Source organism: Lepidothrix coronata, unplaced genomic scaffold, assembly GCF_001604755.1.
Source record: "Lepidothrix coronata isolate B3197 unplaced genomic scaffold, Lepidothrix_coronata-1.0 Scaffold9, whole genome shotgun sequence".
In the NCBI taxonomy this organism is placed as follows: Eukaryota; Metazoa; Chordata; class Aves; order Passeriformes; family Pipridae; genus Lepidothrix; species Lepidothrix coronata.
This window is the reverse complement of record NW_016690189.1, coordinates 8,600,627-8,616,854: the sequence shown is the minus strand read 5'-3', so window position 1 is coordinate 8,616,854 and position 16,228 is coordinate 8,600,627. Positions and strand designations below refer to the sequence as shown.

Below are 16,228 nucleotides of genomic sequence, written 5' to 3'. Positions count from 1 at the left end.
GCCGCGGTGCTGCTCGCGGGCGCGCGGGGCGGGCAGACGGCGCGCGAGCGATGGCGGACCCGAGCTCGTTCTCGTCGCCCGCGTGCTGCCTCACGCGGCACCTCCACCTGCGCTGCCGCGCGGACTTCGGCGCGCGGGCGCTGCGGGGCACGGCCGCTCTCACCGCGCGCGCCGAGCGCGAGGCGCTGCGCTGCCTGGTAACGGCGGGAGGCGGGGGGGGCTCAGGGGGTGCGGGGAGACCCCCGCGCAGCCCGCGCCGGTGCCGCCTTCCCTCGTCTGTCTCCCACGTCCTTCCCCTCCCACGGCCGGCGTCCCGGTCCTTCCCTCTTTCCTTCCTTCCCTCCCGCCGCTTGGCCCTCCCCGGACCCCCGGGCTCGGCGGCTGACAGCGCCTCGCAGCCCCCGGTTCCCGCCTGGCCCCCAGAGCCGGCGCGGTGGGCAAAGGAAGAGCAGAAATGTGTCTTTTCTCGTTGAAACGGCGAATAGGGTGTTGCCAAAAAGATGGGAATAAATCAGTGGAAAACTACGATTAGGGCTTTTTCACCTGTGTGTTTCGTTATGCCAGCTGCTTTCTCGGTTATTTTTGCAAATAAGAGTATGAACTTCATTAGCTCCTCTGTATGTGAAGTTTGAGGTTTATGGCCTTCTTCTCATGCTGACTCCGTAAAATTCTTATGCGGCGGGCACTTATTTTCTTAAGAAAAAAGCCTAATCCTGTAAGTAATAAAAAGTAACACTTCACTCGAGCTACAAATGGGAGTGTTGCACTATTTAGATCATCTTCTGTTGAGTGAAAGCCTGGATTTACAGTGGCTTGTTCCACGATGAAAGCCTTGGCAGAGGCTTTTATATCGTTTTACACTTCATTGCAGTACTGTGAAGCCCGCTACCTTCGTAGTTCACTTGGTAAACTCCTGTTTCTGCTTCCATGATCAGAAGTTGGTTTTTTTCCTCTTTCCCCTCCAGTTTTCCCAGTTCAGTGCTGCTCTCTTAAAATGCTTGTTCCCAGTGGTCAACACAGTTAGGCAGTTTTTCTGGTTTTACTTAGTAAATACTTGTTCCTTTGGAGAGACTTGTGTTTAAGATTTCATAAATATTGCATTTATTATTACACTATTTAACGGGTATGTAATGTTTTCTTCATCGCAGGTCTTGGATACAAGAGATGTACAGGTATTTAGAGTGACTGTAAATGGACAGGACGCACAATTTGCTTTTGGGGAAAAGCACAGTTTCAAGGGGACCCCCCTGGAAATCACATTTCCTAAGGAACTAAGAAGGTATACACTTTTGTCTGTTCCTTTAGGTAGTTTCCAAAATGCACTGTATAAGCTGCTTGTCTGCCTGTAGGGTTGTTCTGTAAAGCTTGCAAAGGGACTTAAATTAGGGTGTTGCATTCATTTGATATGATCTTGTAGATTAATTTGATATTTGATTTTCGTTAGCCAAAACTTTGGGAGTCTTTTTACCTACTCCCAGATCATATATCATGTATAAAATTACTTGCTAAACTGAGTAGCAAAATAACGTGTAATGTATCAAAATTTTTCCAGTGCTTCTCATCAGTAATATTATTTCTGCTTCAACTACCTGAATTCTGTCTTTTCAGAATTGCTACAGTGTAGTGCCTACGGAGTTACAGCCCCTGTTTGCCATTCTTTTACATAAGGGTTGACTCTGCATTTCTGTAGAACTTTGGGTTACCACTATGATTAGATAGAAGTATGTTTTCAAATAATAAAAGTTTTAATGTGTTGACTGCACTAAGTCCCTGAAAACTGGTACTTGAGTTTTCTCAGCATGATCGAGAATTAACTAACCATAATCTACCTCTTAAATTCCATGAATTTAAAGGTTGTTGCCAAATTACAAGATGCTTTTTGGTAGTTTGCTTTATATATTGTAACTCCATAGTATCTTACCCCTCTATGGTGCCAAAGCTGTGACTGTATGAGAAAGTTCCCTTGTTTGAATACAGTTACATACTAAGTTGCTTCTTACTTTTTGGGCTTCAGAACTAGTTACTACCTCTAAAAACTGTCTGGTCTCTAATTTTTTTATTCATGTTATACTTTGAATTAATGCAATTTAGAAACACATGTAATGTGAAAGAGAAAGGAATGTTGTACAATAGCTGTCCCTTCTGGGAAGCACTTACGATCTAATATGAAACTGTACAAATTACATACTTGAGCAAACAGTCCACACAAAAACATAGGTCTGTTTCTTTTGTGTGACTTTCAGATGCCTTTTTTTTTTCTTTTTAGTGCTAAATTTCCTTGTAAGAAAAAAAGGGGAGTTAGAGTTATGAGTTGTGATCGTAAGAATGTATAATTTTGTGTGAGATATAGTCCCCCATGTAAGTATCAATAAAAGAGCGATAAGAAAGGGTAGGAGTTACAGCTGACAGTCTGACTGTTCAGAAAGCAATATGTCTTTATGGTAATGTGAAGTATTTTCTCTTTTCTTTTTGAATATGTACTTTGGAATGCTGGTTATAAACCAGATATGTGTACCTGGTCAGCTTATCTGATGTCCAGCTCCTCTGATTAGCTGAAGTTTGTTCTGATTTATGGTTGGATTGTTTATTCCAGAAAGTTGCATGTGTAACCTGGAACTTTCTGAGAATAGAAGCAAGTACTTCTGTGTGCTTTTGGTGTGTGGTTAAAATATGGTTTTAATAAATAAGAGTATGAATGTGTCAGGTTTGTGTGTGTTCTCTTGTGAGCAAGTTGATGCCTGTCTTTCACAGAACCGTTAGTTTCCACTTTACACGAATTCTGAAACCCTGAAAAAAATTTGAACATTTTTTTATTTTTCTTCTTAACCCTACTGTTAATAGGGATTTTCAGTAATTACTGAAAATTTGCAGACTTTTTTTTCTGCTTAAGAATCATACTTACAGAACATTAACATCAGTAACAGAATCTAAATTTTTTTTATTTACAGAATACACATTCTGTGTTTTCCTATGTAAGGTTTTGCACTTTTTTGTTTGGGCATTTTTTATATGTATATGTGCAGTGTTAGATAGTTGTGATAGAACTATATATATGTAGTTGGCCCAAATAGTTCAAAGAAAAAGTCCATGTTCTCCTTGAAGAGAGGAAAGGAAAAGTTTATGGTTAGTAAAAACAATAATAGAAGTGTTTTGACATAAAAATTGAAATAAGCTATCTAATTTTTACTATCATACTTTGAAGGGAAAAGTTGTGCTTAGTATGCTACTTGTTCTCATTTTTGATGCTTTTGAGACAGTGCTGCAGACCTATTTTCCAGAAGTCTTTGCAGAGGTATTTCAGTGTGATCAGGATTTGTGTCAAAACAGTCTATGTTCTTTATTACACAGGGGACAAGAAGCAATTGTTGAAATCTCTTTTGAAAGCTCTCCAAAGTCTTCAGCTCTCCAGTGGTTTACTCCAGAGCAAACTTCTGGAAAGAAACACCCATTTCTCTTCAGCCAGTGTCAGGTTGAGTACTTTTTTTTTTTTTTAAGCTTGTTTACATACCACTATTATTTTCCTCAGTTTCTACAGAGCTGGAGAGGAAGTCTGCTAAGGGAAGGTACAGTAGCCCATAACTTCTAATTGTGCATGTCAAAGGTCCTAAAGGGAAACACTTAATGCCAGGATACTGATGAGATTTTTTACATGTTTGCAGTTTAATAATTCTGTAAGTGCTTTACGCTCTCCAGTTGTTGAAGAACATACACTACTTTGTAACCAATATATGTGGCTGCTGATCAGTCTTACCTACCATTATTTCTTTTACAAAAGCCTTAACTATGAAAACTACTGTCAGCTGTAAGTGATAGAAGTATTGGTTTGTGGATAATGAATTCTCTGGAAGAGCTGTGTGGATTTCCACAATAACACATTAGTTGATTTATTTCTAGTCCTCTGCATTAGAAAGGCTGTTATAACTTTTTTCTCCCTCTCTAGGCTACCCACTGCAGAGCCATCTTTCCATGCCAAGACACACCTGCCGTGAAACTAACCTACTATGCAGAGGTAGATGAACCTAAGTTAATATGTATCTTAACTAAAGACAACTGCAACAATGGGAGAATTTATATTCACTCATTTTGGGGGGATTTTTTTGTAGCTGCCAGCATGTGGCCCAAAATAAAAACAGAGAATGTTGATTTTTAGCTTAATGTAAGAGTCAAGAACTTTTTATCTTTCCTGTGGTACTTCTCTAGCTTTTATGTTTTCTGATATATATATATTATATCAAGTCTTTTCATTCACACGTATCTATTTCCAAAAGAAAGAAATACAGTAGTTAGAAAGAAATAAGTCCTAAAATTAAGAATGGCAAGAAGTAAGACAACAAAGAGTGCTGTAGCATGAAAATTCTTGAAATTACTCTTATGTATTCCTTTAAGTATATCTTTTGCTATGTAGTTAGGGGATCTTTGCAGTTTGATAGTTTGATTGTTTTAAGGAATCAAACAGCAAGATGTGCAATATGACATTATAATTCAGTTGTCTGAAGAAAGTGAGACTTTTAACTTCTGGTGGAGGTAATCCTTCAGCTTAATTAAATATTACCGATCTTCAAGACAAAATTTTCCACATACATTATATTCTACTTGACGGAGATGACTTAACCACAGAACAATCTGGGCTACTCTTTGTTATCACTTTGTTACCACTGCTTCTAGTCTGTCGTGTAATCCTATGTGCTGCCTGCATTGCTTATAGTTGGGTGACCTTTCAGATATCCGTTCCAAAAGAGCTGGTGGCTCTCATGAGCGCTAATCGTGATGGAGAGATGCCTGACCCAGAGGACAGCAGTCGGAAGATATACTGTTTCAGTCAGAATGTAAGTGCTCCAGGAGAGTAAATGGATGCCCACGGTCTTATTCCTGACTCATACAGTTCACAATCACTTCAGAGATGGTTTTGATGTCATCAGGAAATCATGTGACTACTCATGGTGGGTATATACCAGGAGGTATTATGGATCTCCAGATTTCTCCTATTTCAGATACCTCAGATTTTGTTCTGAGAAGACAGCCAGTAAGTGCTGGTGGTGTTTACTGGTCTTTTTTTGGCATTCCCAGAAAAGCAAAATTCAAGTATTGAAAACATTTGGTGTACTCAAAGCTAGTCCTGTCAAAATCCTTTCTGTCTGCACTGCTTCTTGGAAAATAATGCAGATGCAAATAACATGAGAGTAAGTTTTAGAGAACGAATTTTAAGCAAATTTTAAGCTCACCAAGATCTTAGCAGTGAAGCTCAGCATTGGAACCAATTTTTAGCTTGAAGTTAGGCAAATTCTGACAGCAGAGATCCTGTATATTTTTTTTAATGTGAAAACTTTGGCTTCTGTGGAAAGTATCTTCAGGGAATTAAATGTTACTGTTCTCTGGATGAAATGCTATTAAGTGGTGCAGCTAGTTTAATGATTCCACTGCTCATAAAGCGGCAGTCTCAATTTACTCTTCTAGCATTTTTCTTCTCACAGGTTTTTGGATTACAGTTCTGATGCTTATGGGATCTCTTGGTGATTCTAGTTCGTTTTGCTGAACAAGCAGATAAAATTAACATAAGTTTGAAATATAAATTGTTTTTACAGAAGATCTGGGCTATTGAGAGACTTAATGACTGCAAGGAGGGATGGAATTGTGTGACTGGAGGAGAGGAGGGGAGCCTACTCTGAACTGCAGCAGCTCTTGGGTTTCATTTGGTTGCTCTGTGAAACCTGAGGGAGGCAAGAGGGCAGAGAGGGAAAAAATAGTTACCTTATCTGAGAGCTCATCAAAATGCAGTGTTTTGCCTTCTCTGTGGAGCCAAAACATTTGCCGCTCACAATCTAGTACTTAAGGTTTCTATGTTGTGTGTTATCCAGAGCTGTATGTTATCTAGAAATACATTGTTGATAAGTTTGGTGAACCCGTACAATTTAGTCAAATTGAAATTGCGTGACGCTTTCTAATATAGAAAACCATTATTGTTTAGAAAAGACATGTTTTCCTTTTACCAAAAAATTGCATTAAGCGCAAAATATATAAATGAAAAAAGACAAATGTGTTTCATGAGATAAAAGAGGCAAATGCATCAAGCTTTTGGATATGTAAGTGTGCTGAGCTTACATAGAACTGCTTTTTTTTTGCTCTTGTGTGGACAGGCTGGTAAGAAGTGTAGTGCGGACCAGCCTCTGTAAAAATGAGTTTACCACCCAAGAGCCATTGACATTTGAATTTCAAAATGTCGAAATAGCAAATTGGACATCAAAATATAGGGATATATTGACAATTTTTTAATAACTTGTCTATTACATAAGTCAGTGGACTTTGTTCTTTTCAAGAATATGTTCTATGGATTAATAGGTAAAATTAAAACACACATGATGATATGGGTATTTTAATAAATGATATTTAAATAGTTTGGAGATAATGGTGGAATAAAATTTTCTGAAATGTGGTCTCCAACTAATTATGATGTAAAGTATTACTTACTTATTTAACAGTGTTAATCTGATAAAGTGGAACTCTTACAGGGATGGCTCTATTATGCCCTTTTCTTTCCAGAGCACTCAGAGAAAACATTTCTCTATAAAGATACTCCAGTTTGAAGTTTTTTCGTAAAAATAACAAATACTCAGAGTTTGTTTTGATTAAAAACATGGAAATCAAATACATACATTTTGATTTTTCCTGAATTTTTTATATCCATAAATATTCTTGTTTACTTCATTAACACTCTTCCTGCATCCTTCTGTGTGATAAAGCTGCCCTTTATCTGAACAGTGTCTCTTAACTTCTCCTTCTACAAAATTTAATTTAACTGAAATGAATATGGAAAACTGACTTTCTTTTGAACAGGAAGCAAACCAGCAGCATTTTTATATTCGTATTTTTTCAAACAGAGATCATACTTACAGTTTTGTGGCTTTTGCATGAAGCATCTTTGAAGCAAGTACATCCTATGGAATATCATTTGGAGAGTGCCTTTAAAAAAACAATGCCTGCCTTTAAGGCAGGAAGCTGTAGAGGAAAACTTCTTTATTTACATATCTTTGTTTTTCTCTGAATCAGTGGTCTTGGTAACTCACATTACAAATAAGATTTCTTTTTTTTTCTCATGTTCTTCACTAGGTTCCCATACCTTGCTACTTGTTTGCTTTAGTGGTTGGAGCTTTAGAAAGCAGGTGAGTGAATCTGCACAGTATAAATATTAATAACTGTAATAAATCTTCAGAGTTAACTTTTTTAAAAAATTGTTTCTTGGTCTTTTTTCTAGTTTTGAAAGGTCTTAAAGGTTCAGTTAGCCTGTTTGTATCAAACTGCATGTATATTGATTTGCTCTTGCATAATCCTTTTACTTTTGCTGTAAGGTAGAGAAATCGCCTGAAGTGTTTGGAACTGAAAAAGCTCTTAAGGGTTTACAATTTAGCACAGGAAATAGATCTTTCTCGGGTAACAGATAAGCCTTGTCATGTACAAAAGGCAGATAAGTATAGCTTCAGCTTCATTTCTCATCTGCACAAGGCTGTGTTAATCTGGGCCATAATAATGCATTTATATTAGGGCTTTTCAGCATTTAAAAATCTGTAAGTAAAAATCCTATTCTTTTGCGCTGAACAGTGGATGTGTGTTGTTTGTTTTGTTTTCTAAGGATTTACTTTAGCAGTGGAGAGGAATAACAGATAAAGACTAATAAGTTTCTTCTGCAACATGGGTTACTCAAGAGCAAAGTTAAACATATGCTTTCTATGTTGGTTTCCCATAGAATTATTTCTGGTTCATAGTGTCTTATTGGCATTTATTTTTACTTTCAACAGAAAGATTGGCCCAAGGACACTGGTGTGGGCTGAAAAGGAGCTAGTGGATAAATCAGCCTATGAGTTTTCTGAGGTGGGTAATCAAAAACAACAACAAAAGTTTTGTAAACTATTTCACATAGTATGGAAAAGGAACAAACTGAGTTTAACTGTTTTGTTCATCTGTAGCTCTTCTTTCTCTACCTCCCACTCCCAAAAATGTTTGCAGCACAAAATTATTACTGCAAATACATATTGATACAGTCTTGTACTCTTTTTGCATGTGGGACTCACCAAGGTGACAGAGGATGAAATATGGGATCCATTGCTTATTGTTTGTTCAGTGTTTGTAGTCAGAATTCATCTTAGAAACTAATGTGGATTCTTGTTTCAGGCTGAAGCTATGCTGAAAACAGCAGAAGATTTAGCAGGACCTTATGTATGGGGACAGTATGATTTGTTAGTCTTGCCACCTTCTTTTCCTTATGGTGGTATGGAGAATCCTTGTCTCACTTTTGTAACTCCAACATTATTGGTAAGTATAACAGTGATAAGCAAGGCCTAAGGATAAGTTGACTTTTACCCATCAAGTGGTGGATAGTAACGTACAAATTGGATTAATCTTCTTAGACAGACCTGTTCCTACCTCCTTTGGAGTTAGGGATCGTACTAGAAACTGCATTAAGTGGTCGATTTTGAGGTTTACTTGAACTGACAACTAACCTATCTTTTTCTTTTCTTTTCTAGGCAGGTGATCGATCTCTGTCAAATGTAAGTCCAAAATAGGTTCTTGTTTTTCATTCTAAGTAAATTCTAGAAAACCAGAGATGTATGTATTTTGTATAATGAACAGATGGTGCCTGTATGTATAGGGGGTGACTGAGGTTGGCTGCTCTGTAGCTCTTTTCCTGTCCTGTTAAACCACAACACCTGTGTATAGATATGTTTAAAAACAACAACTGAATTGGCCTAATTGAAATTGTTTCTAGGGAACGTCTTCCTCTATACGTGTATCTATGAACTAGAACTCATATTATGTACAATTTACTATAAAGTGAAAGTAATGAGTACAATTTGAGTAATTTTTTTTTTTTTGGAAAGTTGAGAGCTCTGAGTATTTTTTTTATTTCATATGTCTTTCTACTAGACTGATATACTGCTAAAGAAAAAAAAAGATTTTCTTATACCAAGAATACAGAAATATGGATACTTTTTAATGTGTTGTGCATCATTAGCCTTCCAGGGGTGACTTCCTGTTTGATATTTTGGAAAATCACAGCACTGCAGAAGTTGCTTAGGTGGGAAAGTAGTACTAGCCCATCACTTGGTATTCTGTATTCTGAAATGTGATTTCATAAATGAGTTACCTACACCAAGCTACCAGAGGATTTTTGTTGATCAGTGTGGCTCTATGGCTTGCAGGCTGGGCATTCAAAGTTATTTCTGTAGAAGGTTTGTTAGGGGAGTTAGTCCTCTACTTGAAATTTATATGGATAGGTCTACAGAACTATGAATGGTGGCTGACTTTTGGAATGTAATGTAGTAAATAAGATCCCATCAGGATTTTATTCTTTCTGTTGGGATTTGATGTTCCTTTTTCAGAGGAGTCTAAATTTTAGATCTGTTTTCTGTGTTTTAGGTTATTGCTCATGAAATTTCTCATAGCTGGACAGGAAACTTGGTAACCAACAAAACATGGGAGCATTTTTGGTAAGTATGATGTTCAGTGCAATGCATATCATATTTTAAATTTAATCTGTAAAGAGACCAACCAAATTCGTTTTGCCATCCTATGGTGCTGACTTTATCAATGTATTTCCAGGCTGAATGAGGGTCATACTGTATATTTGGAACGCAGGATTGGTGGTCGGTTGTTTGGTGAGCAGTTCAGGCACTTTCAAGCCCTGGGAGGCTGGAGAGAACTGCAGAATACGGTAAATATTTTTAAAGTTATCACAACTTTATACTTAAGCCTATATCTAAATTAAAAAAGCTGTTTTCATGTGTTTCCCACAAATAAAATTAATTGAGTCAGCTTTCCTAATACTTTCTTATTAGATGATGAACAGCTTTGATTCCAAGGTGTATGATTGCTTCCCAAGGTAATAGCTTAATATACACAGATTAGATAAAGCTTTTTAAACTATTTTAAGCTGTCCTGTAAGGATTAACATCTTTAGAGACTCCCCTGCTTATTTTGGGTAAGGCTAAATTGCAGTGTTACCTGTTGCCGTACTGGTAGGCAGCTAAAAGCTTGTCAAAATTATATGCATGCGTGACCATCCAAATTTCCAATGCCTCATGGAAGTAACTGATTTTTTTTTTCTGTGTCTAAAAGGGTTGTTTAGTTTTGTGTTTAAGTAGCATGGTCAAACCTTAGTTTTCAGATTTCAGTCTGTGATATTTCCGACCCTCTCATTCTCTTTGGTGATGCAGTGTACCTGGTTTACTATGAATATTTCCTCCTTATATTTTTTATTTCATATCAACCATTTAAATCAGGTGGTTAAATAGTTTATTAATAAAGGGATAAATATGGATAGTTTAATAGGTGCTTGTGGTTATGACAGCTGGAGCACACGGTGATTGATGATAACATCTTTCTGTTTGTTACACGATCAGGCACTGATAAACGAGAAAAATTTTAGTAAACTATGTTTTGTGCAGATTCAGAACTTCAGGAAAAAGAATGCAAAAGAATGCTTTGAAATGAGGCTGTCTTAGTTTTGGATGGTTTATACTTTATAGAGAGAATTAGTAGTGATTTGAAAGAGTGCTAGTTTTCCTAGATGAATATCTTTTCTTGTATTTTTGACACAGATAAATACTCTTGGAGATAAAAATCCTGTAACTAACCTTGTCCTTAATCTGGATGAAGTAGATCCTGATGTTGCCTATTCATCTGTTCCGTATGAGAAAGGCTTTGCTTTGCTTTTTTACCTTGAACAACTTCTTGGAGGACCAGGTAAGTGTTAGTCAGACCTTATATTTTATTGTTTTCCATTTTAATTTCAAACACTGAAACAATTTGTTTTTTAACTGTTAGATGTCTTCATGGGCTTCTTGAAGGCTTACGTTCAGCAGTTTGCTTATAAGAGCATAGTAACAGAGGATTGGAAGAAGTTCTTGTACTCCTACTTCAAGGATAAGGTTGAGTAGTATTTAAAACTAATTGCTTGAAACCTTTTAATGTGAAATTACAGTATAACTCATGATTTATCATCTTTAAAGACCAGTTCTTTATTTTTCTTTTCTTTATTTCAAGATCTTAGTATTATGTAATCTGGCATTTTGTAAAGATTGGTTTGCATTATGATGCCTTTTTTTTTTTTCTTTCCATAGAAGGGAATATTTTGTTTTGAAGTAATCTGTATAGGATTCTCCAGGGTAAATGGAGCGATGTTAATAAAAAGAAAAAAAGGTTAAAACTAGATTTCATAGGGTATGCTTTTCTCAAAAAACAAATGCAACCAAACAGAAAAGAACAACGAAACCATTAATTCACATTTAAAACTTAATAAGATTTTGTGTTGCTTTGTAGGTAGATGTTCTTGATAAAGTTGATTGGAACTCATGGTTTCATGCTCCAGGAATGCCACCAGTGAAGCCTACGTAAGCTACATTCTTCTGAAGTTCATCTTTTCCTTCTTCAGATTGCATATGATTTTTCCAAACAGTCATGAAACAGTTTGTAAACAGGGTTAAAGTCTTCTTACAAACATTTTATTAGAGAATGCCCTACTACTATGTAGGAGAAAAAAACATCACCGTTAACATTTTCAGTCTTTTATTCCGGTGGAAATTCATTTTGCTTTGAAAGTTGCCAGGAAAGATTGTTTTTTCTGGCACATTGTTACAACAGTCTTCTCTTTTCAGCTTTAAGCTATAATATATGTATGAGCATATATGCTGAGCATTAATCGTTTTAGGAGTCTGTGGGATCAAGGGAGTGATATCTTTTGTAAATTGTGTTGCAGTATTGAGTTGGAGCATACAATGAACAAATGTGGAGCCACTTGAGAATAATTTCTAATTATTCTTGTAAAAAATATTACAGGTGCTTTTTCTGTTTCTGAAGTGTGATCCTTTGTTTTTAATATTTGACAGATATGATATGACACTAGCAAATGCTTGCGTTGCCTTGAGCCAAAGATGGATTGAAGTGAGTAGTTAAAGAATGCTGAGGTGTCTGTATCTTGTAAAACTTTGTTGTACAAAGTGAGCCCTTCTTTTCTGAAATCTATTGTTTGCTGAGAGAGCGTGTATTTATGGTGATAGTTGGGCTACCAAGGATTCTGCATTTCCTAGACTAGCTTTTCATCAAAGTTTGTGGATTAGCTATGACTTATGTTGCTGAAGTGTGGTACGTATTTTAACAAGGCACACAGCCAGCTTCTTGTTAAACATATGTAGTAACTGAACTGAGAATATTCTTTTTGAAACCCTGATATTATGACTTGATTTAAAAACAAATGCCAAGATATCTCTGCATCACTGATTATATTGTATCAGCAATAGTCCTACTACGTTATAGTGAAGTTATGCATTTCCCATCAAAAGCTGAAATACATAAGTTGTAATAAGTAACTAATACCACATAATTTTCTCCTAATTTTAACCATAAACAACATACAACTAATAGAGAATTCAGCATACCTTCCTTTTGTTAGCTCTGTGGCTTTTCACTGTACTTGTATGTTATCTTTTAACTTTCTTCTTAATGGTACTTTTTATAAAAAAAAAAGTATTTGATTTTTCACCTAACTGACAGAAAGACAGTGGAGATAAAAAGATCAGTGGAGAGAAAATAAGTGAAGAATACAAACATCAGACAGCAGCTTAAATCCCTCCCTTCCCCTTATTGTAACATCCTGCACAGATACAAATCAATATCTTCTTTATGTGAAATACCTCAACAGTAAGTGCGGATGCCAAAACAGAAAATTACACCCTATTGTACTTTTTAAATACCTATTAAAAATTAAGTAACTATTCTCTTTTAGGCAAAAGACAGTGATTTGGGCTCATTCAGCTCAGCAGACCTGAAGGAAATGTCATCTCATCAGTTAATTGAGTTCCTGGCACTGTTGCTTCTGGAGGTAAATGTGCACCTGGGGTGACTTGATTCTGGTATCACAAAAGCAGACACAGAAACCCTACTGTGCTTTGGAATTAAGTTGTTCTTTTAAGTTTTGCTAACTTAATCTGCTCTCACCATACATGGTTATTAAAACCTTCAACCTTGCCTCCCTGATTTATGTCTGGCTCTTCAGTTAACAAGCAACATATAGAGTATTTTGGATTGAAAGGTAAAAAGAAAACTATGAGATGATGCTTGAATTTGTCTGTATTTGATGTTATAGCAAATAAGCTATAAATCAAATGGAATGCAAATACTTTGTTTTGATTGTTTTGATAGTACTGGATGTGGGAGTTAGCTGACATTTATTCCTTGCCTGTTCCCTAATACTGTGGAAAGGTGAAAGGAACAAATAAAATATTTGTAAGATTTCAGTTTCTTTGTAGCATCAGTCTTCTTGATTACCCTGTTTATTTTTGAAGTATCTGGCTTGAAGTGTTCCTATGGCTTATTCTGACTGTGCAATTTCTTTTTCAGGCACCTCTTCCATTGTCACATGTCAAACGCATGCAGGAAGCATATGACTTCAATGCTATAAACAATTCTGAAATAAGATTCAGGTTGGTTCTAGTGTGGGCACTTTTCTAATATTAAATGCTTTCATAAAACGAATTGTCCTGCTTCATAAATGGTCTTAGACATCCTTTGTACAGAACTGGTGCAGGCTTTGGATTTGGGTTTTTTGTTGTTGTTGTGGCTTTTTTTTTAAAAGTACATGTGCAAACATGCTTACCAGAGTCGTGTTCTGTTACTGTGAATTGGGCAAATACAGTCTGGTAGAAGAACTCAAAGTGGACAGTGGATTAGCTGTGCCTTATTTTAATCTGTCATGCTAGCAAAGGAACCTGACAACCTGGTAACTTATTTTGGGGGTGGTCTTGAATAAAACAATAGTGAACAATCTTTCCAATATTTAGTCAGCACCTGGTCTTCAGGACTTAACCTAGTCAGTTTTTCTGCTGATGTACCAATGTTTTTTTTCAACACAACTTGAAATTTTTTTTGTCACATTTTATTGCTTACTATTATAAAAAATTTGTCTCATTAAAAAAAGTAAATGTCAAAGGGGAAATTTCTAAACAAGCAGTAAGTACTTCTGGCTAAATTGATTCTCATGCCACCCTAATTTCTTCTATTTTATATTTACAAATTGTGTTTACACATGTCACTTGTTGGAAAAAGGTACCCCATCGGAATATAAGTAATCTCAAAAGGTATCTTGAAGTATTCCATATTTTGCTACTGTTACCTACTTGGATACATTTAAAATAGTTACCACTGTTCTGCCTTAACTGGGGGGAGTTCTTGGTTTCTTATTTAAAAAACTAAGTATTTTAAACATATAGTTCCAACTTCCTGTAACAAGATGAATTTCTTCTCTTTTTTTAAACAAAACAAGCACATGCCAGTAGCTTGTGATATTTTGTTTGGATTTTTTGCTGTTTTTTTTTCGGGGTTTTCTATAATCACTTGGTCAAATATGACAAGGGCTGTATAGTTCAGCTCTAATTCTGAGTGATACAACTAGACACTATTGTAATATAAAAAATTACATAGCTTCAGAAAATAATCGGACCATTTTGGAGAAACTTGGCTGCAATTTTTTCCTGTTTTATGGAAAACTTCACCTTTGTACTATGCTAGTCAAACACTAAATATTTTATGTTGAATTTAGCTAGAATCTCACTCCCGTGATGACAGAGCAGTGCCCAGAGTGTTTATGGGAACAGAGTCGTAATATAACCAACCACCACAAATGAAAATAAAAGTGTGAATTTTTTCTTTGCCCCCCCATCTCCAGATGGCTGCGTCTCTGTATCAGGTCCAAGTGGGAAGAAGCTATTCCTCTGGCTCTAAAAATGGCAACAGATCAGGGCAGGATGAAGTTTACTCGACCCTTGTTCAGGTAAAAGTAATCTCCAAGTTGTAGGAGCTCATGCTGTTGGCATTTCTAGTATAATGGAATGTATAATAGAAATGCATTTATGGCACACCTTTAAGTGATATAAGAGAGAATTCTCGGAATACTGTGACCACGCTTATCTTCTGAGTCGCTTTCCACTTGCTGACTTTTTCATAGAAGAAAGCTTAATCCCAGTATGCACCTTAAGGCAAGGCTTTCAAGGGAAAAGTAAAACCTTGAGGAAATCCCTGGTGTACTATTTTTCTAGATTTTTGTAATGGTGCTTCCCCTCCCTCCTCCTTCTTTTACAGGGACCTTTACAGTTTTGACAAGAGTCGAGATCTGGCTGTCAAGACATTTCTGGAGCATAGACCCTCTATGCACCCAGTCACTTCAATGCTTGTGGGCAAAGACTTGAAGCAGGACCAGTGAAATTTTCTTGTTGCCGAAAGAAGAGACTTATTGCCCAAACTGTTGATACACGTGCTTGATTATGCCATTAAATGCTCTGCTGCTTTGGTACTGATGTAGCTTAAAATTAATTTTCCAAATCAAATTCAGTACTTTCTATTTTGCACTTCCAAGTAAAGTAGCAAAATTGCTACATCTCTGGAACTGGAAGAATGTTTTTGTTACAGGCAATTTTTAGAACACGCAGAAACTGTTCTGAGATGTCAGTCATTTGTCAGTGATAGAATTCAAAAACATGATAAATTAATTGGTGGATGGTATGACTCTTTGTGCACAGCATTCTTTTCCATAGCACGGTGATTGAAACTTCAAGTATCTAAAGACTACAAAATAAATCTTTTGTTTCCCTACTTGCCTGTGTATTGATCTGTGCAAAAAGTTTTGATTTAATACTTTTGTTTTATTTATTGTTTTGTTGTGGGAGAAATATTTGAGTCCAAAAGGACTATGAAGATGGTTTTCAATCCACTCACTATATATTTTCAAAACTTATTATTGCAGGGGAGCTAAAGTCCAAGTCTTTCCTTACCCAGCTTGATATTTTTAATATTTTCATTTTTTACTGGTTCTGGGCTCTACCCCTTGTGCTAATATAACAACTTAGAGGTAAGTTTGAAAACAATGGGAGAGCCGTGTTTCCTGGATTTGTTACAGCGCTGCAGTTCAAGGTGGTGGCGTAGGTGATGCTGTGGGGAATGCTGCCATCTCTAGGCTGGGTTTTGCAGCGAGTTTGGTAAGGACTGCTTTCCCTGGAGATTATATGTTTGTATAAATTAAATCTGTTGACATAGGGATAACCCCGTGCAAAGAAGCAACAAACAAAACCAAAAAGTGCTGATTTAGGGGAGAAGAATAGCAAATATAGGTCGTGACAAAAGGCTTGGATTTAATAATAGCACTGAGGAGGGGAGAACCTGACAATTGATTAATTTATGTTCTGAGTTT

The 16,228-nt window shown here is 36.6% G+C and overlaps 1 protein-coding gene across 2 annotated transcripts; it reads left to right on the top strand.

Annotated features, from left to right (window-relative positions):
* The first annotated feature begins 3 nt into the window (after window positions 1-3).
* LTA4H (leukotriene A4 hydrolase) lies at window positions 4-15,633 on the top strand. Of its 2 annotated transcripts, none has more exons than XM_017804528.1 (19): window positions 4-197; window positions 1,149-1,279; window positions 3,349-3,469; window positions 3,941-4,009; window positions 4,722-4,826; window positions 7,105-7,157; window positions 7,791-7,863; window positions 8,164-8,304; window positions 8,517-8,540; window positions 9,409-9,479; window positions 9,592-9,703; window positions 10,590-10,734; window positions 10,816-10,919; window positions 11,311-11,381; window positions 11,877-11,931; window positions 12,773-12,868; window positions 13,387-13,469; window positions 14,711-14,815; window positions 15,124-15,633. In XM_017804528.1, the coding sequence occupies exons 1-19, from the start codon at window positions 51-53 to the stop codon at window positions 15,242-15,244; spliced, it is 1,827 nt and encodes a 608-aa protein (XP_017660017.1). In that variant the 5' UTR covers window positions 4-50; the 3' UTR covers window positions 15,245-15,633. The 2 variants fall into 2 exon arrangements, with proteins under 2 accessions (XP_017660017.1, XP_017660018.1); XM_017804529.1 differs by lacking the exon at window positions 4-197 and adding an exon at window positions 233-715.
* The last annotated feature ends 595 nt before the right edge of the window (window positions 15,634-16,228 follow it).

Excerpts from the sequence above, each read along its gene's own strand:
- LTA4H (XM_017804528.1), top strand. The coding sequence starts at position 51 with ATGGCGGACCCGAGCTCGTTCTCGTCGCCCGCGTGCTGCCTCACGCGG. Across the intron at positions 1,280-3,348 it reads TTTCCTAAGGAACTAAGAAG|GGGACAAGAAGCAATTGTTG; the intron begins GTATACACTTTT and ends TTTATTACACAG. Across the intron at positions 11,382-11,876 it reads ATGCCACCAGTGAAGCCTAC|ATATGATATGACACTAGCAA; the intron begins GTAAGCTACATT and ends AATATTTGACAG.